Genomic DNA, 27311 nt, shown 5'->3' on the forward strand with positions numbered 1-27311 from the left:
GTTTTGCTTTGTTTTGTTTTATTTTTGTTTGGGGGGATTTTTGTTGTTGTTTGCTTGCTTGCTTGCTTTTGCTTAGTTTTTGTTGCCTCCAGTCATTCTGCCTGCAGCATTCATAGTCAGTTTTGCTGTCTGCTTTCGTAGCTCTCTGCTGATGGTGTTTTCATTGCAGACAACCAAGAAGAAGATGAAGATGACGGCTTGGGAGTGGATCTGTCTTTCATTGGCTCTCATGCCTTTGCTCGAATGGAAGGAGATATTGACAAGCAAAGAAAACTGATCCTCCAGGGACAGTTGTCCGAAGCTGCCCTGCAAAAACAGCATCAAAGAAAGTAAGGCAGACTCATGCAGATGGTTAGATAGTGTAATGTCAGGAAAGGGCTCTGGCATCTGCTAGATGCTCTTCTGTATACACAAAATTCCTCTTGTTAATTTCTGTGATGATCAAGTAAGAGGGTCCTATCCCCATTCTGTAGATGGCAGAGCTGAAAGTTGAGTCAGTGTGAGGGATCCAGTGGTCAGATGCATGATCGGTTTCAGAGCTTTTACCCAGCATGGGCTCTAATTGCCATGCCTCTGTGTGAGGTTATTGTCTAAACAGGGAAATTAGAAGAAAGGAAAAGCACTCGCAAGGTCTCTGCTGTGCCGAAGCGGTTAAAATTTCTTCAGCTGAAGAGTTTTTGTCTCTGCAACTTACCCTGAGGACCTTTACATTCTGTTTTCTCGGTGTTTGTAATACTAAAGTAATTCTGAGTGAATCCTTTGAAAATCATAGATGCAGCTAGCTGCTTTTCAAAGATTTCAAAGAAAAAAGGAAAGTGTACATGGCTCTCCATTCCCTATTGGGTTGGTAAAGGATAACATCTCATAGACTGTGAGCATCAGATAATTGCAGTGTGTGTGCCCAGCATCTGGAAGGCAAGCTCGATAAAATACAACCGCTGTGGCTTTCTTCAGTACTGAGCTAATCGGTCTGTCTTACTTTTGAGCTTTGGCCCCTCCCATTCAATTTGATTGAGATCTTCTCTTGCTTCAATCCTGTCCAGTGTCCAGTTTTCAGCTGTAAATCAAATGCCTCTCAAACCTTACCTGCTGGGTCTTGCCTCCCCTGTTTTACTCTTTCACATCCTGCAACAGCCTGTCACCTTGCTTTATATGGTACTTCTATGATGTCAGTCTCCAGTCATAGGGTGAAGAGTTGGCCCTGATGACCAGAAGTCGCTTACAGACATAATTTTTATATGTTTTCATTTTTGAGAGTTTCATACATCTATGTGATGTATTTTATCATTTTTACCTCTTGTTATCCTCTGTCATCCCCTTCCCATTCTCACTCAGACTCCTTCCCATTGAGTCCCACTTCTGCTTTCCTGCCCTGTTTTGTAGCCCACTGAGTTTAATTGAGGTTGTCTCCAGGAACTTGGGAAGGAGGTATTTACTGGAGCCTGGGCAGCTTAACCTGCCACACCACAGAAGAAAATGGCTCCCCCGGCCAGAATTAACATTTTCTGTCTTCTCGGATCTTCACTTTGCTCCAATTTGCAAATGATAGAAGCACGTTTACCAGTAGAGGGAACCAGTGAACAAGTTTTCCAAAGGATTGAACCAAATGCCAGGCTCAATAGTTTCTCAACTTGGTCATGTGTAGTGTCATCTGACAAACAGTCACTGGGCTCCCTTGCCACATTGTTGTGATCTGTCTCTGTGTGTGCATTTTTGTCATGGTTTGCGAGTGGTTTGTGGTTCTCAGATCTCCCTTGCACTCTTATAAATGGTTGAGGATCCCAGAGGGCTTGTGTCTACATGAGTTATATCTACAAATACTTACTATATCAGAAATTATTAATTCATTTATAAGTAAGCATTTTTTCAAAAGTCAACTAATGTTGTCTATTAAGATCTTGTAAGATGTTCAGTTGATCTAAATGAAGGTGACTGGAATCCAATAGCATCATTCAGTTGTAGTCAGTTGTTTTACATGAAGTAAATATGACACCACTCAAATAGAAACTTGGAAAGCAAAGGAGTACTTCTAAAGACATTTCAGGAATCAGATATGTTTCTGTGCAGGTCATAGAATTTGATGAGAAATGATTTCTTAAAGTTTAGTTGCAGTATGGGATCTCAAACCTTACCCATTATGACTTTGTTTTACTTGCATCTGTGTGCATATATGTGTTGCCCACCCACCACAGCATGCAGAGGTCAGAGGATAACTTGCAGGAATTCTCTGCTTTTTCCACATGGGTTCCTGGGGATCAAATTCTTGTTGCCAGAGCTAGAGTCAAGTAAGTGCCATGACTCTCTAGTACCATCTCCAGCCCCACATCTGTGTTTTCCTGTTCTGTTTTAAAATACATTAGCCAATGCTCACTGTGATTGTGGTTTTATGATGTGATGCATAGATCTTTTGGAAAGTAGAGATTCACATAGATAACTGTATCAACATGCTTCATTATACAGTATCAAGATGCATTAATTCCAGCACCAGTCTTACTGCAAAAGCCAAGCTTCCCAGCTGGGCCTGCTAACACACACTTTCAATCCTAGCAGTCAGGAGGCACAGACAGGCAGAATCTCTCTTGAGTTTCAAGCCAGCTAGGACTATGTAATGACCCCCTGCTTAAAAAAAAAAAAGGTCAAGATACAGACTTTCCACAGTCAAGTGTGTGGAATCGTGGAATGTATATTGGTCTCAGATCTTATAATTGGCAGCAAGTTAGTCTTACTGGTTTTTTTTTTTTTTTGAAAAGACAAGACCAATGTATTCATTCTAAAGAAACAATCCATGTTAAATAGCCATAGCTTGTCTGCCATTCAGCCTTTAAAGTAAAAAAAAAAAAAAAATGATGTTCCATGAAAAGCAACTGGGACTGGCAACACGGCTCAGTGGGTAAAGCTACCTGTGCCAAGCCTGGCTCTCTGCGTTTGATGCCTGGGTCTCCTGTGGAGCAAGGAGAGAACTTCTACAAATTGTTCTCTTGACTGCCATGCATGCCTGTTCTCTCCCCCATTCCTCCACCTGCTTCCCCTCACATCCAGTACACCTTGCATTTTCCATGAAGTGACAGAGATTCTGCCCTTTTTTTTTTTTTTTTTTTTTTTTTTGTTTGTTTGTTTGTTTTTCCTTCCAAGCTGGTTATTTATCTCGCTTTTTTTTTTTTTTTTTTTTTTTTTTTTTGAAGTTAATTTGTTTCACTTACTAACTACTATACTAGTTCAGGCCAATATTAAATTGAGCACATATGTGCTAAGTCTGCATTTTCTGGTAAATTGCCCCCAGGGAAGGGGTAGGTTCTAGGAAAGGAAATTCATACAGCATGTAAAAGAGTACCCTTTTCTGGTGGAAGGCCTTGATCTGGAGACTGAAGCGTGGTAGACTTTAGACACCCTATAAGAGCATGGCCTGGATGCAGACGTAAATAAGCTAGTCCTGAATATTAAAGCGAGCCACACCTTGGCTGTCAGGCATTGAGTACATTAAGGCAGAAGTTCTAGACAGTGATCAGGGTATTGGGCACAACCAGTTACCATTTAGTGGCAGCAAAGCCACAGCAGGAAAATAAGAGCTGAGTGTTCTGCCATTCAATAATGCTATCACTGAGTGAAAAGATTGGCTTCCCAATTGTGTGTCTTCATGAGATTGAAGATGACGGCGTCTTTTGTCTGTAATGCAGAATACTTCAGAGTGCTGCTAAAAGACAAGGTGCAGACAAAATAAATCTGGCAGGTCATTTGCGCGTGGAAGCATTCATGTTTAGGCAGCACTCAGCTAGAAGTGCAGAGGCACGGTAGTGATGCCCTCAGCTCACCGAGAGGTGTTTGCCAGATTTGGGTATGAGCCAGCTAGTTGGCTGTTTGTGATTGGTGTGGGGCTTAGTTTAGTTGCTTTTTCTTTCACAATGCTTTGTAAGAGGTAAGTGTTAAAGGAAGTTTTTGTGTGGTTGTAGCTGTGTGAGGACTCGTGGCAAAGAAGCATCCTGAGGTACATGGCCTTCTGCTTCTGTTGCTGAAATAGTGGTAAAGGTGCTTCTCAAAAGTGAGGGACCTGTGTGGCCAAACTGTCTCCATTATGTCACCAAGGCTTGCTTTCCTTTCCCATTCTCATCCTCACCATATTCAATCAAGTTCTCTTGGGGCTCCTTAACCTGGGATGTTGCAGGAGACCAATGCAGGCTAGAGTAAGGGGTCGTTCAGATATTAAAGGGAATTATGAAATTAAAGAATATAGCTCATCTTCCTAAGCTCAGATTTTTTTTATGTTAAACATTATATTTTTAAAAAGTAGATTAAGAAAGTTACATTCAGATACTCATTTTTTTGTTATTGTTGTTTCTTTTAAATCAAATAAATAAATGCTTTTAGATTTCTGCTGTTTCTGATATGGTAAATGTTGGTAGATGTAAACATGAAGGGGTCCTGAGAACAACAGTTTAGAACTGATGGCTGTTGAGTTTATGATATTGCAGAGCTGGAGGCCAGCACCCTGCCATGCCTGAGATTGCAGGATCGCATTTAAAAAGATGTACTTCTGCTTTCCTGAAGCAGGGCCTTATGTCACACACTGACCCAGTTCCTCTTCAGCTGCTCAGGACAAAGGATCTGGAAGTAGATAGGCGATTGATTAGTATTCTCTGAAAGCTCCAGCTCTCCCTCACTGGCTCCTCACTGTTTCTTCCACCGCACTGCTGTGCGGCATCAGTGTCTGGCACCTGTTCTTTACAAAATCTGAAAAAATAGACATGGCCCTCATTCTTCATTAATGCAGCTCAGTGCTTTGTTCATTGCAGGTGATTTGGATGTATCTAAGGTGGAAGTTGTTAGGAAGCAGACTAGCAACTTTTCAAAACTACAGCTTTTTAAAGTATTTATCACAGTGGGAGAAAAGACATTGAGACGCAGGGAGAAAGATCACTAGACTGTTTGGTTCCTTTCTCTAGTGGTCCTTGTTATACTTAACATCCAGTTGCCTGTGATGTTAACATCATTCCTCACACAAAGGCATCATTTCATTAATTATTAAGTATTATTAAACCCTTACTGACATCATCATTTGCTGGAGTACATCTAGTAATACAAAGACAAGCAAGACAGCCCTGGCAGAGCTTAGAGCCCTGCACACAAGAAAATGTTCAACTTCGTTTATAGTGAACCTGGTCAAGTAGGACACAAAAGGATGCATTTATGACACAGCATTTGCAATAGGTCTAGAAAACCTGAATTCCAGGTTGAATTGTCCCTTGAACAATGAGCTTTATCTAAACGTTTTAAAAATCATTAATTTATTCTTACTGAAAATAAATTCTTCTCTCATACAACACATCCTAGCTACAGGTTCCCCTCCCTCCACTCTTCCCAGTTCCCTCCCACTTCTTCTCTCCCCCCTACCTACTCCCCCTCTGTTCCCTCTTCAGAAAAGAGCTGGCCTCCAAGAGACAACAGCCCAACAGGACAAAACAAGACATAGTAAGACAAAGCAAAAGCCCCTCATATCGAGGCTTTCTAATAGGAGAAAAAGAGCACCAAGAACAAGCAAAAAGATATACCCATTCCCACTGCTGGGAGTCCCACAAAAACACCAACATAACAGCCATAGATAGCATACACATAGAGAATCTAGTGCAGACCCATGAAGGGCCTGTGTTTTTAATAGTAATTTTGTTTAACTTTTCTTCATCGTTCAGTCTTTGGCTGTGTAAGTGTATGGTAATTAACTGGAAGAAGTTGGCTTATGTTAGCATTGTGGGAACAATATGTAACCTCATCAGTTGCAACCCACTGGAAAACAACTCAGCATTTCTGCCTTTAGAAGAGCCCAATGGCTGAGTTGAGTGACTTTTCTGCCATCACAATTTGCTTTACTTGTGATAGCTTGTACTGTCTGCTATAGAGGAGTCGTAACTAGATAAAGAAGCCTGACAGCCACAGTGTGAAGTTACTGCATTGAAATGTACCTTATGGTCTGCACAAACCGGAACAGCAGACTATAGCACTGATTTGAATCTTTGATAAATCACAAATGTAATTTTATAAATTCTACAAAAACATGCATATGTAGATTTTTGCCTCTCAAAATCTATCCTTGGAAAGATCTCAAATTATTAATAACTGACCAAAGTCAACAAGGTGGACATTTATACTATTCTAGAGTTTTAACCGTAAACTAAAAATAATTTTAGGTAGATTTAAGAACTTTTAAAAACATGAAAACTCACAGAAGTTATAAATATCTTTTGTACCTAAAAATACTTTCTTTAAAATTTATGTGTATGTATCTATGTGTCTATGTGTATATGTACCCATATGTGCAGGTCCCTGCCCAGATCAGAAAATGACATAGGTCCGTTGCAGTTATAGGCAGTTGTGAGTCATCTGGTGAATTAGCAGAACTGGGTGTGGTGACATACACATCTCATCCCATCCCAGCACCCGGGCGGCAGAAGTGGGCCGTTTGAAGACAGCCTAGTGTACATAGTGAGTTAGTTCCAGTCTATGGAAGCTACATAATAGAATGAGCCCATCTCAAAAAAAAAAAAAAAAAAAAAAAAAAAAACCTGAAATATTAAGTTGACCATTAAAATCATTTTAACCTCTTTTTTGCCAAAGCCATTTGACATAGTAAGTTGGGTGTTGATTCTAGCTAAATTAACCAATCATAAAATGTCTGACTTGCCAGATAAAATTTGCTGCCTTCCTGTGGTCCTGTATAATGTGGGCAGCACTTACTGTCTTTTGGCTGTGATAAGACTTCATGAGGGCAGTGATTCTATTTTCTATTCATTGTAATATTGTCAAGCATGTTATTTAGTGGTTATCCACTTTGGAGATCTAACACTGAGGCTTTACCTGTTACATTTTTGTAGTAAGGGAAAATAAGAGTATTTTTCGATTATGTTATTTTGAATTATTGATGTCTTAGCTACTTACCTGTATACTCTTCACTTACCATAAGAATTGTGTTCAGTCATTGGTATATACACATTTTCTCACTAATGCACATTTATCAATGACTTAGGATTCTACACAGTGCAATGGCCTCTAACTCTTTGTTGTAATGAAGCATCAGTTCTTTATAGCCAGCAAAAGATATTAAAATAGGTTCCATTTGCAAAAGTAACTTGCCAGCGTTTGCTGATTGTATCCTTTATCTGTCTAGTTATAACCGCTGGTTATGCCAAGCAAGATCTGAGGACCTGTCCGATATTGCTTCTCTGAAAGCCTTATACCAAACAGGTGAGCTTAATAATCATGTATTCTTGCTAATTAGGGATCTGACTCATGTGCTATGGGACACTTTGTTTTTCTGTGTAAACACAGTGTTTGGTGCTGGTGTCAGTAGGTTTTGCACATGATGAAGATCTTAGACATACTATGTTAACCTCTAGTGTTTTCTTGGGCACTCACATCATCTGTTTTAATTTTTCCTGGGATGCTTTTTCTGTTAGAATTTTATCTGCTTCTAAGGAATTTGTCAATACAAAATTCATAGCTTATAGCCTCTCCAGTCACCACTTCCTCCACTGGGTTTCATCTCAGGCATCACCTGTTAATTTTAATTGAAAGCTTCTAGTATTTCCTGCATCACTAATATTATTAAACATTATGATGAGCTTAAACAAAATGGTTATTTAAAGAAAAGAGAGACCATAGGTTATATTATTTAAAATCTTTAAACAAGTCAGAACTATGGCCAAAATCTCATCAAGCTTTAAAAACAAGAAAGAAAAAGTATTTTCCTAGCAATAAAAGAATTTCTTACCTTTTGAATGTGTAGAATTCTTTCATGCAGTCAAATACATATTTGACAGGACAAACACTGGTCTTATAATAAGATTTCTGGGCCCTCTCATAGGTGTGGACAACTGTGGCCGCACCGTGATGGTGGTAGTTGGAAGAAACATTCCTGTGACGTTGATAGATATGGACAAGGTAAGCTGTAAATGGCTCCTTCCACAAGTTAGGTGGATGTTGTAAAGTAAGAAGAATACTGTTGTGGTAATTAGGGTCCCCAGCACAGATGAGATGGATTGTGGATCTTGGTGGAAAAACATCACCTGAGAATCACTATGCATCATTTCAGGGGAGGTAGGTGTTGCTTGTCCTCTGTAGGAGAAACAGATACCAGAATTCTGATATTACTTCAGAAACAGCTATTTTGTTTGAATATGATATAACTGGCAAGCTTTTGGTTAGAATCATCCTGAATTGTAAATATACAATCAGACTTGAGCCTCTTTGAAAAGAATAAGAAAAAAAGAAAAATTAACACTTGAATATCTACTTAAAAAGTATAAACCAGAGGTATAGTTTGCACTATATCAAGTGCAAGAATAGCAAGACATCATAATTTCATCATCCCTTTATGTGGGGATGGAAAACAGAAGTAGATAATCCTAAAAAATAATAATAATAGTTGAAACTATACATAAAAGGAAGAAATCCTTCAACCAGACTAGTAATACACATACAATTCAAAGTGTCATATTTTAAATCCTGAGAATTAGTGAGAACTTTGGCGACAATAGCTATTATCACCAGAGATGAATTGCAACTATAAAAGTTGTGATTCCATCCTGGAGACTTTATAGTAAGAAAATACTCCCACGGGGAGAAGAAGCTGTGAACCCAGCAACTACTGACCATGGAGTACTCACTTGGAGGGACAGTTGAGCGATGACCTAAATAGAGCTCTTCAGCCAGCATTCCAGCAGGCAGCACCAACTGAACTCAGTACATTGTTACAAAACAGATACACACACAAATACAAATACTGTTTTAAAAATTGCTTTTCTTATTTTGAGGAGAATTTGTCCCTTGCAGCTTTCTCTTTTTGGCTGGTCCTATAAATAACAGTAGAATAACTTAAAGATAGAGAATTTGAAGCCAGAAAGAGTGTCCTAATTTGCCCAGGTATGAGTAAAATGTGGATCAAAAGGCCTAAGATAGTCTGATGAGAGGAAGAGTAGGACTACTAGGGATAAATCTATTCACAAAGAGGGAAAAGAATTACATAAGTTTCTGTTTGCAACCATTTGTGTTCTTAACAGTCAGTGTGCCACTCACTCTTACCTTCATTAGTGTGGCTTACTCGGATAAAAATAAAACCCCTACATTTGATTTTGCTGTGTGCTTGCATAGCATTCCTGATATTATGATATGTTATTTCATATTAAAAATTGAGACTTAATTGTGAGGTTCAAATCAGGTAACATTTACAGAGCAACTCTGCCCTCCTCTGCCTGCTGTGCCTGCAGTTTGGTCCTAATCCACATTAATGCCAAGGACTCCACTGAGGAGGAATTAATTGGAAAATAGCCTGGTTGGTAATCCTTTTGGTTGAGGTAGTTTAGCTTCCTCTTTGCAGTTGTTTACAGCCAAACCATTGGGTCACTTCAGCCCTACTTGGGTTATATTTCTCATTTTGTTTTTAATGTCTCTCTTAAATTTCGTAAAATAGAACACATCCGTAACCAAACAGATTCATATTAGATCACCCTCTTGAGTTCTAGATATGTTGCCCAATGTGTTGCCATCCACCCTCAAAGCCCTCTACTTTCCTCATTCAGATAAGCATTAAAAGTGCTAAGTGAATGAGCTGCTACAGGAGCATGGAAGGAGCAGTTCCCTATACCATCTGCTCTGTGCCTTTCCTGAGTCTGTGTCTGATCACCAATGGACAGACCTTGATGGAATGCAAACAGAAACGTCAAGGATGATAGCATCTATTAAAATTATAACAAGTATTAAATCTTAGTTCTAAATGCTTTGACATCATGGTCCTAGATAGAAGAACCTGATAGTTTTCCAAGAGCTCCGGGTATCTGAAGAGTTATTTCAGAGGCCAGAGATTAATTGTCCTCTTCCTTTACTTAGAACACCACAGAGAAGGGCTGTGCCACAGCCTTTGAGAATATCACTAAATGCTGGGATGACTCACTTTCCTGTCTGCAATTATAGGTGTAGACCAGATTAATCTTAGGGGATAGGTTCCCCATCTCTCGGCCTCTGCAAAGTGAACTACCATGAAAAATGCTCTTTGTTCCTCTCTTCTAGGCTCTGTTATATTTTATCCATGTAATGGATCACATCGCTGTGAAGGAATATGTGTTGGTATATTTTCACACACTCACCAGTGAATACAACCACCTGGACTCAGACTTCCTAAAGAAACTCTACGATGTCGTTGATGTCAAGTTAGTTATTTTTGGAAATTGTGAAGGGGGTATTGCCTCTTTATTTTTAACACTAAGCAATAGCAATCATTTGTAAATAACTTTTAAAGGCTATTTCATGTGGCAAAGACTTATCATATGTACATTAGCTATTTTAATTATAGGAAGCCCTCGTTTTAATTAAACGAAACTCATCTGTAATCTTCCCGCTTTTGACCACCTTGAAAGACTTTGTATCATACCTAGTCTTTGTGTATAAAATAATGAAGGTACAGCCTTGGTTACTATGGTATGTTAATACATACCAGAGTGGCCTGTGAGTCTATTGGGAGAGATACTGATAACAGGTCCAAAGAAATTTGTCCCTGTGATTATAAATAAAACAGAAACTGAACATGAACTTACAGGTAAAGGTTTTAATTGGAACAAGAAAAGGCTGAGAAAAAGGGGAAATAGCTGTTTTGGAGATTCAGACTGTCTGCTGACACAAAGGAGTGGGCATTTATGGGGTTTTGGGGGGGATTTGGGGTTGGTTAGTCATGAAGACAGACTTTATTTTGACATTTCTTCCTTGTGGTTTAGGTAGACTTCCCACCCCTATGTAAGATAGGGTGGCCAATTTGTCTCTGGAGACAGTCTAACTTTACCTTGTACCTGATGAGGTTTTCCCATGTGTCAAGGGGGTGAAGGACCGGCACATCCTATACATCGGTAACAAGGGAGGAGAGAAACTGGGTGTGACAGGCTTTATGGATCAAGGGCATGAGGGCCCATGTCTTTACCTCTGAGTATCCTGTTTGTTATGTTTTAATGTTTTCTACATCTGGAAGATGGGAGAATAATAAAGATGGCATTTATTGCCCAAGTTCTCACAATTTTATATACAGAATTTAGACTTACTAGACTACTAGACTACTGACTTGGAATTAGGAAATTATTTTCATTAAACTATGTTTCCTTTGCTATAATATTGGAAACCCTCATGACCACCCACGACAGGACCAAACAAACAATGTTTAAGTTCTTTCTCAGTGATATATTTCCTAAATAATATATTTTTTGAAAGCTTTCTACCCTCTTGGTACCTATTTTATTTGTAGCGTCACAAGGTTTTTATGGGTTAGGTTGAAAAATTATTTTACAGTTAGGGAGCAAAGAAGATACCATAAATTTCCATTGTCTTCCACCACCCATTAAATCTCATCTTAATTAGCAATAATAATGCTTTCATTATCTAACAGATTTCTATTTCCTGTGCTTTGAAGTATTTTCTAATGAAGCCACACATCACTATATACCTACTTCTGCCTCTAGCTTGCCCTCAACTAACACAACCTCAGCTAAGAGTGCCCCTGCTATTTCTTTGAAATCCTTACAGTTAACCTTATATGACTTGGTGGTGATTGATAAATTATGGGAAAACAAACTTTCAAGACGTGCCTCAGCAAGCTTTATGGTAGCTGGCTGAGCCCCAGGTTGGGTTCCAGACATTACTTCTTGGTCGTCAGGTCACTGAGTGTTAAAGTAGAGCAGTGCTGGCACTCTCCTCAGAGCCATTGAGGGATCAAGTACAAAACCGTCAGAGAATTTCTGGGTCATGCAGCTACTTGTAAAATAACTGTAACTTTTAGTTGCTATAGTTTTAGTAATTTCAAAGTGACTTAATTTCATACATTAGAGACTCTACTATGGTATAAAAAAATGTACAATGATGTTTTTTAAAGTATGAATTGACTTGTCACAGTGAGGGGCAACATTTAGTGCTTCCTTTAAAATAGGCAGTTTCAATAATGAAATGTTCTTAATTATTTTTGACATTTTACCCAAAACTCAATATATTAATTCCTGCTGCTTTTAAGATATTTTTCTCTTTGTGAATATATTTATTTATTCATTCATTTATTTGCTTAGGTAAAATGTTGATTGCCTATAATAATGAGTACTTCTAGTGTGACTTATAGTGACTGTTTGTTTTAATTAGATACAAGAGGAATTTGAAGGCTGTTTATTTTGTTCATCCAACATTCCGTTCAAAGGTACAGTACTAGTGTTTTTGACTAAACCTTGCATTTAAGTGCATTGCATGCTCAGGATGCTCATTTGTTTGCCGTTTTCATTGGCTGAGTTGCTGTGTTCATGGTGTTTGGTTGTGTCTGACTCTGGTATCCTTCTGAACAACCTCATCAAACATAGCTTCCCAGTCTTTGCCTTTTTGTACTTAAGCTTTGCTCATGCTGTTAGCTCAGAATCTGCTCTCTCCTCTCTGCTATGGCCAACCCTGCTTGTCTTTCACATCTTGGTTCAATAATTACTTTCTGTCTGAAACCTTCCTGGTCTAATCCTATAGCTAGTAAATACTCCCACATGTGTCATTTGAGTTCAAGTTTTGATCATTGTGGTGATTTCATTCTAAGTACACATTTAATGTTCTGCCTTTTTGTATTAACCTGTGAGGGCTTGAATGTAGCTGTTTTGCTCACAATTACTTTTTCAGTGTCTGCTCTTTCCACAAGAAATCTAATCCCTTTTCCTTGGTCCTTATATGCTCTAAAAATATCATATTTCTTGTTTCCATCTTCCTACATCCAGGCAAGTATATGTCCTGTCACTTCAGCCTCTCTGGTAAATGCCTGAAGTAACAGGTAGCCTTTTACTCTTCTCCACATCTGCCCATAAAACTTAGACTAGAGAAAATCTGTCTGCTATGCAAAGCGTTAATGGGGAAATGACAGCTCTGTGAGGTGCGGAGTCCTCTATGGACTCACAGGCTTCACTGCTGTAGCTGTTTACATTGATGAAGCGTCTCACAGGCTCTTCATTCTCCACAACCCCACCCTGCTAGCTCCTCCTTCACATCCTTTACCAAAAGCTTAAGGCATCAGTAGGAAACTGTACCCTTCTATCCTACCTCATCCTGCCACCTGCTACCTCTTCTGTTGTGGCCTTCCTTTTCAGTGTCATACATGTTTTCCTTCTGAACCAAGGACAGATTCTCTACCTGTGTTCCAAATTCCAAAATAGTAATAAGTAATAGGGATATTGTTTGTTTTGAGCATTTACTGTATATAGTTTCTTCCTGCATTATCATTGAGTGTGCTTATAAAGAGTGGCATCCGTTTACAGGCAAGGGGATTGATGTTTGGATTAAGTACTTTCCCAAGATTGCTAGCAGTGTATGGCAAAAACCAGATTTAAATCTAAACTGTATTAGAGAACATTCCAAACCTCTCTAAAGAAATTAGCATCTTTCTTCCACTTGACTGGACCTATAACATCAGCACACTTCCTTCCACTTCCCCCCTCCTTCCTTCCCTACCCCTTTCTCGCCTTTCCTTCTTTCCTTTCTCCTTCCTTTTCTCAAATTCATGTCACACCACACTCGCCTTTTAAATGTGTTATGGCTTCTCCCCATTAGAACTAGAAATTATAGTGTTCTGTGTTCATTTCCATTTTTCATCTAATCTGGATATGTCATCTGAAGCAATTCACAACAAGCCACAAATAACCTGTCACTTAGTATAGTGCACTTTTCTATCTTCACATTACTTGCTTGCCCTGCGGGTCACTTTTTTTGAAACACTGCCTGGCTTACTTAATGCTAACTTTGCCTGGTTTCCTTACTCCTTGTAGCTGCCCCTTCTCTGTTTCCTTTCTGAGCCTTGGTGTTCCCAAGTCCTCTGTCCTCGCCTTCCATTCTGTACCTTATTCCTTCCTGTGTCTACCAACCCTTCTAAACACATGCAGTGCTTCATTCTGTGTTTGGGAAAGTAGTAAGCCTAACGGCTAGAAGCAGAGTTTCAGGGGGCCTAGGTTCTAGGCTCTTCTACCAGTCTCATTTGCCATCTCAGCTAATTTTATACTTTATACAATGTGAGTAATGCCTACCTCACTGTCTGCTCAGGAGCATGAAGTGCTCCCTTAAAACAAATAAACACTCACAAATTGTTTGCTAGCTTTGTCATCGTCTCTGAATTGTTTCACATGGCGTCAGTTCAGGTGTGGGGTTGCTGCCCTGGCTGCAGCTAGATGCCATTGTACTACTTTGCCATGATTTGGGGGAAATGGGAAATGAGAGAATAAGGTCTATATACAATAAAATCTCATTTAAAGTTTAGCTAATCAAAACTGTAAATACAATGTTGCTAAATAGATAAAATTAACAAAATACAAATTCATCACTGCTCTGACTCCCATACTGTTCATGACATTTCCAAGCCATTTTGCCCAACATGCGATTAAATAACTGTTAAATTACTTTTTCTTCAGTGGTGTTTATTGATAGAAAGAGGGCTAATAGAACTTAAGCCCAAGTTTATTTGGGTGCAACATGTGAATTGTATCTTCTTAGCTTATGTTCTGTGACCCTGTATTGGCCTCACAGTTTTTCATACTTAGATGGAAAAGACATCTCTAGCATTCACAAAAATGTCTGAATTTCTTTCTAAAATTTGTCAGTTGTCTTTAGTTTGTTGTTGTTGTTGTTGTAGAAACTAAATAATGAAAGCAAACCTTACTATGTATTTTTTTTTTAGCTTATACTATAAACAATTGAAAATTTAAAGCTAAGGCATATAAAACTCAAGTGTGAAGAGCTTGAAAAGGGAGAAAATTGGTATTCTTGGGTCTTCCACTTCTGTCTGCTTTGAGTAATTCTCTCCTGCCCACACCAGTGGGATAGATATAAAAGGAAGCTATGGTGAGAGAAACTGGCGGGTTTGGTTTCTCTTCTGCTGATGGGATGCTAAGGTCTGCCCTGTGCTTCCCCAGTGCTGCCTGCCTGACCCTTTTCCATCAACACCCCACCATGTCAGTACGGTAGAGCCCACTTTAGCATCCTGTTGAAGAATTGGATAAAATATCATACAAGCGTAACTTCATCTTATAAATGGAGAGGGTGAGGCCCAGAAAGAAGTGTGATTTAAGGAGTGCTGTACTTTCCCTGAGTAGTGTTGAAGTAAGCTACAGACTCTGCTTGGTAATGCTTCCAACAAACGATGAGTTCCTTCTAGGTGAACGCTGAGCATCAGAGACTATGGATATGACATGACAGAGCTCTCAGACTAGAGCATTAGCTAGTATCTCCAGACTGTTGTTGTTATGCAGAGCATGGAGAAACAATGGCCTCTGGCAGCATTGGATGAAAATGGACCAAGGAAATCGACAAATAGGACAACAGCCAGTTAAAGATTTAAGAATAAAGATGTCAGTGCTGAAGCAAGACATGTAAAAAGATTTGAGGTAAAACAAAACTGTGCTTTTAAAAAATAAAAAAATAAATAAATAAATAAAAAATAAATAAATAAATAAATAAATAAATAATCCCCTAGCCAGGCAGTGGTAGCACACGCCTTTAATCCCAGCACTCAGGAGGCAGAGGCAGAGGCAGGCAGATCTTTGTGATTTTGAAGCCAGCCTAGTCTTCAAAGCCAGTTCCAGGACAAAAAGGAAAGAAAATTCCCTATATAGCACCTTAGCTCCACAAATTTGTATATTTTCTATGTAGCAAAACTGCATATATAGAACAGACATTTTCCTTGGGGACATTCATTGCATGTAGCAAGTTTGCCTTAGGTAGTAATTATTAAGTTATTTGTTGTTTATAACCTAGCTCCTTTCCTAGAATCTAAGCCATTACAGCAGTTCTCAACCTGTGGGTCATGACCCCTTTGGGGTTCAAAGACCATTGGAAAACACAGATACTTATATTACATTTCCTAATAGTAGCAAAATTATAGTTATGAAGTAGCAACAAAAATAATTTTACAGTTGGGGGTCAGCCCAACATGAGGAACTGTATTAAAGGGCCAAAGCATTAAGCTTTGTGGGGTTAGTTGCTGCACATAGTCTCTTCATAGCCATTGCTAGTTCACCAGCTATGGCTGTGATGAGTTTTCAAGCTCATAACCGGAAATTTTGCCTAATCTAATTTGTAGAAATTTGTTTCACAAAAGGGTATGTGATAGCATGTGTTAACACAAGTTGATTTTGATAAGCAGCTCATTCACTGTTTAAATCTCTTGATTCTCATTTTGCCTAGTGTCTCTGCTACTCCCTATCAAGTATCCCAATAAACTTGAAAAATGGGGAGAAAGGGAATTCAGATAATAACATGGGAATTTGAAGCTGTGTATTAGCCATCAGTAATGTAGTTGACATCAATAATGACCCAAGCCACAAAGGACATTATAAAATAGTCCTTAATATTCATTCATCCTTTAACAAGCACATGGAACCCAGCTCTGTAGATACCGACACAATCATTCTAGGATTGTCTTCTAAAATCCAGACAGATTGTGGAAATGGGTGCAATTGGAATACTAGGAAGTAGGTCCAATCGCAGGTCTCTGCAAGTGAGATGTGAATGGGAGAATCAAAGAATCCACAGAAGGAAAGCCTAGAGCAGTAAGTGAGAAATGGGAAATGATGGCTATAACAATTTGGGAAAATTGACTAGGCTTTACATAGTGGTAACTTAGTTCAATGTTGTCTGTTATGCGTCTTATTTTACAAGTAAATTTGAAGGAATTATGTCAAGTAGGGAAAAAGTATGTCATGTTTGGGGCTTGGGATATGTCAAAGGTTTGTAAGAGCCACTAAAGAGTATGACGGCATACCAAAGAGAAATTACTAAAAACAATGAATGAATGCAAAGCACCCAACGTGACATGCAGGCTACCCAAAGTGGCTGTGGTCTATTCCAGGTTTAATGCTGTTTGAGAATATATTAGGCAGTCCACTGAAAGCTCCTGTGCATCTGCTACCATATTTTGTTAAGTATGGATAGCAACATCATCATACCTACCTCATTAGACTGCTGTGTAATCTGTTGATAAAAAAACTGGGATCGATATGTAAAATAAGAAAAATAAATAGTCAGATAGGTAAATAATATATAAGTTGTAGCTGTTACTGTTACCGTATGTCTTAATATCAGAAATACCACTTGCTATTAGAAATTTTCTGTTTCTCCCAAACTAACAGACGCTTTCACTTACATTTTGTAAACTGAGTTAAACAAAAGTAGGATTCACTGGTTTTCTACCTTTAAAGACAATCAAAGCATATTTATAAAATAAAGAGGGGTGAGCTTTATTATCATACATGTATATAATACACTTAGATCATATTCAGTCCCCATTATTTTTTCTTAGTCTTCCTCTCCTGTGCCTGGTATTCCTCTTCTTCCCAAATAGCTACCTTAATGCCCCCCCCCTTATATATGGGTTCTACATATGAGAGAAAATGTGTAATGTCTAAGAAAAGTGCCTTGTATACATGTTCATGTACACACACACTCTCTCTCTCTGCTTTGATTAGCTTTAACAGAGACTATATAGCATTATCAAGTGAAAATATCTTAGTTCCAAAATGTTGGAAACAAAAACAAGAAGACCTTTATAGTCTATTAACTACTATACCAAAATAATGATTATTGTACAAATAGTGCAGATGCCCTTTTTCAGACTGTATATTGTAATCATAGTCTTTCCCTTTCCTACCTCCTCCCAGATCCTCACTGCCTGCCCAACTTTGTGCTCCATCTCTCTCCCTCCTTCCCCATCTCCAACATCAAAAACTAATCAAGTCACAAACAAATAAATAAAACAAGAAGTACACAAAAGCCATGGAGTCCATTTTGTGTTGACCAAATACTCCTGGCATGGGTCCTGCCTGGAGTGTCGATGTACCCAGTGACCTCCATTTTCCCTGTTTCAGCAGGTGTGAATTGCACATAGGTTCAGTCAAGAAACAGAAGCATATGTTGTATCTCAGCGTACTGTACACACAGGAGTGTGTCTACACTGATATGTAAGCGCTATGAAATGGCCTCCTTATTTTAGCCACAATGATGTCATTGTTCTTTCCTTTTATAGATGTTCCTTGTACTCTGTGAAATTATTGTACAACTCACTAATGAACTACTAATGGTCCATGAAAAAAAGTTGATATTGTACAATTTCAAATATTTTGAAATTACAAATTTTAACTGGTATTAAATTTCAAAAGTGTAACTATTCTTAATGGTGGCTACTAGCTTAAATTATTTTTCTCTCCTATTAATCAGGTCTCAACGTGGTTTTTCACCACCTTTTCTGTCTCAGGATTGAAGGATAAAATCCACCACATAGACAGCCTACACCAGCTCTTTAATGCCATATCACCAGAGCAAATAGACTTTCCTCCTTTTGTCCTTGAATATGATGCCAGGGTAAGTGCCTGTTCTCTTTTGCCGTGTGTAATGTGCGAACGTGCCACGTAGAAGCACTGTGAGCATGTGAGTGTGAACATCCTACAGAGCAGCAGGTGTGAGCATTTGAGTGTAAACATGCTGCAGAGCAACAGGTGTGAGTGTGTGAACATGCCATAAAGCAGTAGGTGTGAGCATGTGAGTGTAAACATGCAGCAGAGCAGCAGCTATGAGCTTTGAACCAACAATTGAGTATTTTTCACACAATAACCTTAGGAAAAGTTCTTATTCCAAGAGGGTTTCCCAGTCATGAATTTGAAGCTGTTCTTTGGTTATGTGGACAGTTTCTATTACATCGCAAACTTTCCTTAAGATTGAGGCTTTTTAGCTATTTGAACAGCCAGACTGCATTGGTATCCACTTGCAGCATAGACATTAAGTCAGGTAGCCTCTCTCAGTAGCCCCTGCCCTGTTATGAGTTGTATTTTCTGAAAGTTATGGTAATGTTTTTAATATACCTACCATATTAGCAATGGTATTTATAGGTACATTCATAGATCTATTGCTGAAGAACTAATCACATGACTGCTCTGAAATGTCACTAAAGTTCAATTGTGTGTATTCACAGCATCACCTTTATAATATTTTTCAACTGAGAACTTTGCCAAAATTTAGTCAAGTACCTTGTCTAACTGTTGCTGATTATATATCTTTATGCATGAGCCAGAAGACATATTGGAAAGTAATAATGAGGTTTGAAGTATTCTCCCCTAATTATTGCCCAACATGTTGTATATCATTAAATAAAAGTCATGCAGGATATTTCTCTCTAAAGTTTCTTCAACCCCAACAATGACTTCTATTCCCCTTCTGTAGAGAACGAAGTATTTACTTCTAATAGCTAATAAACTTTCACATTTGGCCGTTGCACAGAAAGGATTTGTAATTGGAACAGCTGGATCATAGAAAGAAGATTATTCAATATATGAGATGGGAAAAGGCTTTATCAGTTTGTATTTTCTTGAAATTGGAGTAAAAACTGACTATTGTTTGCCTTTGAACTATACTTGTCATGTGTGAATTAATAGCAGGAAATGTAAAAGGCACAAAGGAACATTTGGATACCAAAAATTTGAATGACATGTTTAAGCTACTATCTAAATGTATAATATTTTTTTTCCTGCAAGTACAAAAAGACTACTCCACCAGACTCAAGTTCACTTTTGTTTTGCCTGTGTGTTTTAGCTTTCTGTTGTTTTGAATGTCAAAAAGGATACAGTGACAGGATCAGCCAAAAAGGAAATATAACTTCTAAACTAACAATTGATTCATTAAACCATCTCTTTCCATTTATGCTAGAGTTTTCTAGAATGGAGATATTATACCATCTGTCTATGAGGACCAATGACAGGCATAAAAATAAAGGAGTTGAGGTGTGAGGAGGAGACAGTTCAGGTACTGTGCATGCAATGCTAAAGGGTGGGCTTTGCAGTCAGTGGGGAGTGTTCTGCAAGGGAGAGCTGCCTTTGCATTCCTGTGCAGAGAGACAGACCCATGTGGAAGAGCAGAGAGGCAAGTCTACAAGAAGGATTCATTCAGCCTTAGCTGAGACCAAAGTGAAGCTGTGCTGCTGAGGGTGGCAAGGCTTTGAAGTCAGGAGGTATTTGGAGACAAAGTAGCTGTGGGAGATGGAGAAGAAAGCAAGTGCTTTTGATGGGTGCCATTTCTATTACCCCAGAGAAGCAATGTGAGGGAAAGTCTTGAGAGACTTGGGAAAGGTTCAGGTAGTGTGTTTAGTTTGTGACACAGGGTTTATGGGATGTGGACCTGAAACACCAGGAGGTGGTTGGATAATGATTTGTAAGGAAAATTTGAATCATACTTAGAAAAATGAGTACAGAGCTGGCATACTTTTTGTTTAGTTGTGCCACACACTTGATAGCACATAATAGATTCTTTATTTTGTAAAGGACTGAATTGGTGTTGATAGCTATCAGTTTGAGTGGACTTAAACTGTTTCAAAGATTTATATCCTTTAGAAAATCAACGGTTTCTGTAAGATTAAAAGGGACCAATGGAAAGTAGTTGAAAGGTAATTTTTATCTAGATAAAAATAATACTGAAGCAGCTTCCAGAAAAGAGGGAGTCAGCATTCTTACAAATAAAATCAGAGTATGCCATTTTGAGTGGTGAGAATTCTTTAAATTATTGTGATTGTTTCCAGAAATAGAGAGGCTAGTTGATGGCTCAGCGGTCTCCTGTACAGTGTGAAGTTAATGGAGGTCTGGTCTGTTTCATGGCATTGCATATCAGACATGCATGCACCATTAGTTTGCCACAAAAATCAATGCAAATCTGAAAAACTCTGCAAAATAGCACAAGTGAATAGAAGAGAACGTTTATAGAGGTATTCAGAATAGATTTCTCTTCAGAGATATGTTTCTTGGGGCATTATTTTCTGCATAGTAAAAATGCAGAATTGCTTAGATTACAGATCATGATAGACATGCTAAACTGCAAACTATGTATTTTCCCCCCAAGCTTCCAGAAATGTAGCCAATTCCAAGGGTTGTTTCTATTTTCTTCCATCCCCCACCCCCATACCTGGTCAGATTTCCTTAGTATCAGAACGTCTTTGATGTCCTTTTGATTACCTGACCCTGGTTATGACACCAGGGTCAGTTCTTGCTCAAAGCACCTTCTCTGAAGAATGGCTGAGCTTCTGGCCCATTTCTACTCTGATAACATTAAATTGCCCACTAGGTCTATTCAGGGTTGCTGTGACTATAAGGTAAATGCCATGGAGCAATCTGTTTCCTCCTTCTTTCTCCTCACTCCTGACTGGTGCCTTATATTCATAGTAAGCATTTCTGCTCGTGGCTTACTGAAAGACATATTCTTTGCCAAAGAAATACTTTTGCGAAAAGTGAAACTCTAGTCTTACATCTCAGAAACCTAATCTAGGATCCTCCTACCATAAAGTTAACTGCCTTGTTTTTAACCATGATTATCCAAAGTGGGAGCCAAAGAATTCCTCCTTACACTACTTGGCTGTTTTCAACATTTGACATTAAGCTTCTGGCATTTAAATCTCCATCTTGATGTGGAGCTAAATGGCCTTAGAACTGTAATCTTTACAAGCCTTGCCACTCGGGTATGTCATGAGGCTGCCTGCTGCCAAACAATGACAGCTACTGAGTTCTTCAGAAATCGTTTTTATTGTTCCATAACTAAATGAAGAATCAGCGATGGGAGGATAACACTGTCTAACAAGAATCCAGTGTCAACATAGACTTATCTTTAAATCTCAGCTCAGCTTTTACTCAGGAGGTACTTTAATTGAATTATATAATCTGAGTGCTCTTCGTTTCCCTTGTCATTAAAATGAGAATGTTGCCTATTCTGTGATATGTAAGAATTTGCTTAAAGGGGCAGTGAAAACAAGGAGCCTTTAAATAGTCCAGCACCTAGAATGTTCAGTAAGCAACGCTGTTATTAAAGCACATTGTCATCTTGTGGCTTCTCCCTTCTTTACACCAGCTATGACACGCTCCAGTGAGACTGCTTGGCATCAGATATGTGCTGGACATTTCAAATGCACTTTCCCGTTTATTGCAAGTCTCTGTCTTGCATATCCTCTTAATTTGCCTTGTTGCCTAATGGTCTCATCGTTTTCTCTCTCTCCACAGGAAAATGGGCCTTATTTTGCATCTTATCCTCCATCACCAGATTTGTGACCTGCCATCTTCCCAGTACTTCTTCATCACGGAATTCCATTTTACCACAACTCACCACCCATTGAAGTGATGTTCATTTTTGCTGTACAGATCCAGAGAGCTTTTGTCCCCACCTCTCTGGTATTTTTTTATTGACTATATATTTTCTGGCACATAAACAATCTAAAACTGGTAGGCCATACTGAACTGCATACGTTTTAAATTTGTATATTTGTATCAAATGGAAATGTTTGTTTTTAGAGCATTAATAGAAACTGGGGATCAACTTTTGAGTGTCTTCAGTTTCCTGGACTCTGGACTCTATGTTACAAGGCCACCAATGTTGTTCACATCATCTCTTACAGTGCACGGTTCAGACTGTCTGTTACACAGGCCAGCAACACTGTTCACAGTGTCTCCTAAACAGTGTACACTTTGATTCTCGTTACACAGGCCACCAACATTGTTCACAGCATCTCTAAACAGTGCACGCTTCCTTTGTGTATTTAACTGTTTCTCAAAATATATACAACCAATGTATGCTGAATGGATACATTGTTTCCCTCAAACCCAGGCTTTAATACCATTACATTTTACACAAATGATCTGATTATAATATAGAATTGTCCAAGATCAAGAGTATAGAAATGTGTCTAATTGAAACTATAAAAATCTTCATCAAAACATAGGACTTGCAATTTGGTGGCACAAGGTAAAAGTGAGCTGTAAGTTCTTCCTGGATCATATTTCTTAAGATCGACACTGTTCTGGTCTCAGCAGTGTGGGGAACACAAAGGCTGTATCTTCAACTCTTTCTATAATTATGTAACTGGTCTCCTTATCAAAAGAATGTATGTGCTAATAATAGCACTCCCAAGTAAAGAGCATTTCCTAAGACTCCATCCCTGATCACACTGCTGTCTTCTCAGAGTGTCAGTGATTGTGTTGGGTCATTATCTCTTGAGTTGCCTACATCAGTAGAGTGGAAGTGTATAATAGTACACAAATCCAAGGACCTGATAATTCACTTTCTAGAAAACATTGCCACTCAAGCTTTATATGTGCCTTAGCTTGTTTATTGGTGAAAATTGGAATAATGCAACCTACCTCATAGAGGTAACACAAAAATGGCATTTAGAAAGAACTTGGCTGTTCCAGGATGCAGAGGGTTGAGTGAACTGGGGGGGGGGGGGGCGGGTAGGGTGTCTTCAATTAGTCTTAATGTTGATGAGAGTGAATATATGTAAAAGAATTCAGTAAGGCATTCCGTGGGCTTTGGTACCTTATGAGTGATTGAGTTGTATTTGGAGGTGGGGCACAAAAAAAAAAAAAAAAAAAAAAAAATCCACCCCTGACCACTTCCTGCTTTGTAGATTTCTTCTAGCTGTCCTACAATACAGCCATTTAACAAGAGACATCTGTTACCCATTTTAACAATTTCTTCTTGAATTAAGGTCAAAGCATTATCGTTTCCATGTGGGTGTCTTTATAGTCCTTTCGGTGCCCACACCCCACCCACTTCTATCTCTTCCACTGTATCATGCACACTTGCAGTTCAGAGAAGAAAAAGTAGGGTGTTTCTGATCCCATGTGAGAATTTAAAGGGACAGTGAAGACAGGAGCTCTGTCAGTGCTTCCACGACCCATTCCTCCCTCCCTGCCTAATCATTCTTCAGTGAAGGAAAAGAAGCTTGCTTCTCTTTATATTGTTTCATATATTGTTTCTCAGTAGTCATTTGATATTGTTTCATATAGACAAAAAGTGCTGGGTGGTGGCACTCGCCTTTAATCTCTGCACTTGGGAGGCAGAGGCAGGCAGATCTCTGGGAGTTTGAGGCCAGCCTGGTCTACAAAGCTACACAGAGAAACCTTATCTAAAAAAAAAAAGAAGGAAAGGAAAGTGCTTCATATTTCTCAAATAGGTGTCATTGATAGACATAAAAGCCACGCATTTGTTCTGTCTACCTACATGGTAAGGACTTCCTGGTATGTTCTAGGTCATCAGGCACAAGTCAACTATCAGATACAAACTTAATTTCATCATTCTTTTAGCCCTTTCATCCTTAAAATACCTGGAATTTGGCTTCCTCCCTACAGTGATTGTTGGGTCCTTTGATCCCAAGGTATGGCTCACTAGGAATATTATAACAACACACCTGCTCTGTTAATGTGGGACTTTGCTACCCAGAAATGTCATCTGTCCTAAACCATTGTCACCCTACACAATAGAAGTTGTGATCCACCTTGTTATTTGAACAGAGACAATATTATGAATAATATCTGTGTTTTTGTAGACAGTCTCACTATGTAGCTCAGGCTAGCCCCAGACTTGTGATTCCCCTGTCTTGGCCTCTAGAATGTTGGGATTACAAACATATACCACCACACCCAGATCTGTGCAACTTGGAATTTCTTGTAGGCAATATTTCTTAAAGTATATTCCTTTTTGCATATCAATACTAGCCTAATTGACACCTGGATTATAAAGATGGAAAAGACTATACATAGCAACTGTTTCATAGTAATGATACCCAAAGAAAGGAAAGGGCCACTAAGTAAAATACATATAGTGTGGTATTGTTCACCAATCATAATTTTCTAAAGTGTTAAATACTGTTTCTGAGATGGGAGATAGAGTTGCCTAGTAAAATTGTCTTGTACATCTGTTCTGTCAAAAATTTGGATAGCTTTGAGGACACAAGAGGCTTTCAAGACTGTATTAGAGGCTAACAGGGTGATCTGGTATGAGTTTAGATCAGCACCAAGTCCTTAGTTCAGTTAATCATTGGTCATGCCGAATTCTAGTTCAATTGCTAAAAGTACAACCTATAAAATACCAGTTGATTAATTGATAGAGGCAAATTAATACAGGTACATTGCTTCAGCACATACTTAGGTTTTCCCAATTCACACATATCCAAGTTTCTGGATTATAAAATGACCTTTCTCAAGAAAAGTTGAATGTGCTGGACTCTTATAGGCAAGGGTTCATTATTAAAGGTTCCTTAACTGTGTCTCTAGTCTCATTGAGTGAGGCTCTATTATATTAATAGGATTTTTTAGTATTGAATTCTGAAAGTCTTAGAGGAATAAAATATCTTTCCAAAGAAGGGTAAGTATAATCACTATCAGGAGAAAAAAAAAAGTTTGCCCATGTCTTCTGGTGATTTTGTTTGCTTGTTTTTATTAAATAATGGAACTATAGGAATGGGGCTATAACTCCATGGTAGAGCATTTGCATAATATACACAAAAGCCTAGCCCCAGCACCACAAAAATAGAGGTAAGTAGTGTGGATTTTTGGGGGGGGGTGTTTTTTCGGGTGTTTGGGGGAGTAACAATAAGAAAGTGATATTAAAAATCGTTCTCTATTAATATTGTATCTGCATCGTTCTAATTATTTGTTATAGAAATAGAAATCAGAATTTCAAGTATTTGGATAAAGAAAAAGTGTGGTCATGGAACTCTACATTTTGGTATCAAAGACTATAGATAGCTTTATGGTTGGACTTAAGGCTTAAGAGGATTTCTAGTTTGTTCTCTATCTCCATCTCCCCTCACCTCTGGTTCTATACATTGACCCCAGAACCTTGTACCTGCTGGCTAAGCACAATACCACTGAACTATACTACCAGCCTTAGTGTCCTTAAAGTCATCATAAGCAACCTGTAGAAGATTGTTTTAGCTATACTATCTCTATTGCAGCCTCCCAGCTTATAGTTGGTTCTGGATTTGTAACTGCATGAACCCTTAAATCCAAGGTCTCAGTGTGGAAGTCTAGAAAGCTCCCAAGTTCAAAGCACCATATATTTTGGTTCCTGGAGAAGATGGCCCCTTGGCTCTGTCCTTGTAGAGTCAAGGGAAATCATCTCTCACTTTCATGTCATCTGAGCCTCCCAATCCCCACCATCACATTTGAGATTTGGGTATTAACATAAGAATTAGAGTGAGGTACATATGTATGTATGATCTAGAGATGATATGATTTATTAATAGGCTGAGACAGATTTATACATATGCATATAAATGTACATAATTTGCCTTTGTGTTCTTTGACTATGACTTCTGTAATTCATGTGTAAAGACAAAGAGTAATAAGAGTGTCCAAGCTTTAATTTACCTTAAACAAGTGCTACCATGGTCATTTTGAATATCAGTGGCTTTATTTTCTACATTTCTAAGAATAGCTGCTGTACTCAAGAAGACAATGTTCTCTACATGAATTATACTAATAAAATCATAACTTGAATATAGTCATATTAGTTAAAACAGTAACGGTTACCCTCCTTTACATCATAAACTTTTTATAATGTGTTTTGCTAACATGACTGAGTCAGAACTTGGTTACGCCAGATCACATTTCAAGAGCTTAACATATAGAGATGTTTTAAATTGCTGTTGGCTAAAGGACACCTAAAACCATTTTAATAGGATCTTAAAACTTGTTGAGAATGCTACTTACTATGAACACTCTTGTGTTTAAAAATGTTTTGGCTCTTTTAATGTAGTGGTTAAACTTCCCTGTGGAGGACCGGTCAGTAGTGAAAATTACCAGGTTTTCACTGAATCAATAGAACTTTGCAGAGGCAGGTGGATCTCTGTGATTTTGAGGTCAGCCTGACATACAAAGCTAGTTTAACCAGGGTCACCTTTGTGACCATGGGTTTGGAATTCTCTACTGGAGCATGATGGACTCCTTGATGGCTATACAATCGAAGACACTGACTGCCTCTCCCCAGCATCCATCAGTAGGGATTTATAGAGAAGGCAGCATTTCACCTTCTCCCTTTCTTCTGGCACTTACATTTCTTCCTTTCTCTTCTACCATAATCTTTAAGCCCTGGGGAATTGATAATAAATGTCCAGATGAGAACTGAGCACTTATCTGTCAATTATTTCCATCTCCATGAATAGTCACATAATGCTGTTTATTGCAAAGAGAAGCTTACTGACTGGGTCTGGGAGGAGCATTTGTCTATGAATATAAATATTTAGAGGGAGGCTTAGCACCAAGACATTTGACCTATGTCAATAGTAACTTACCCCCTTATATCGCGGTTTAATAAGGATCAGGATAAACAAATAGGCCGAACAGATGTTTATTCAGGGATAAATAACTTACAACCTAGACAGATGAACACCAGCAGGTTCCACCAGATACTCTCCTCTCGGCTTCCCGCCAGCCAGAGAGCGTTCCCTGGCTCCTCCTCAGACCTAATTCCGTAGGTCACTTCCACCC

The 27311-nt window shown here is 38.6% G+C and overlaps 1 protein-coding gene across 3 annotated transcripts in view; it reads left to right on the forward strand.

Moving 5' to 3' along the window:
* Gdap2 (ganglioside induced differentiation associated protein 2) overlaps positions 1-22620 on the forward strand; it is a 50150-nt gene extending 27530 nt beyond the window's left edge. For 2 of the 3 annotated variants that reach the window (XM_051198760.1, XM_051198759.1), the window contains 7 exons: positions 170-329; positions 7154-7230; positions 7850-7926; positions 10051-10190; positions 12151-12205; positions 18235-18378; positions 22047-22620. In XM_051198760.1, the coding sequence (XP_051054717.1) occupies positions 170-329; positions 7154-7230; positions 7850-7926; positions 10051-10190; positions 12151-12205; positions 18235-18378; positions 22047-22094 (701 nt within the window). In that variant the 3' untranslated portion in view covers positions 22095-22620. Of the gene's footprint in view, positions 1-169; positions 330-7153; positions 7231-7849; positions 7927-10050; positions 10220-12150; positions 12206-18234; positions 18379-22046 lie in introns of those variants that run through there. The other variant, XM_051198761.1, reaches the window with a different exon arrangement.
* Positions 22621-27311: the final 4691 nt, after the last annotated feature.

This window comes from Phodopus roborovskii, unplaced genomic scaffold (assembly GCF_943737965.1).
Source record: "Phodopus roborovskii unplaced genomic scaffold, PHOROB, whole genome shotgun sequence".
NCBI lineage: Eukaryota > Metazoa > Chordata > Mammalia > Rodentia > Cricetidae > Phodopus > Phodopus roborovskii.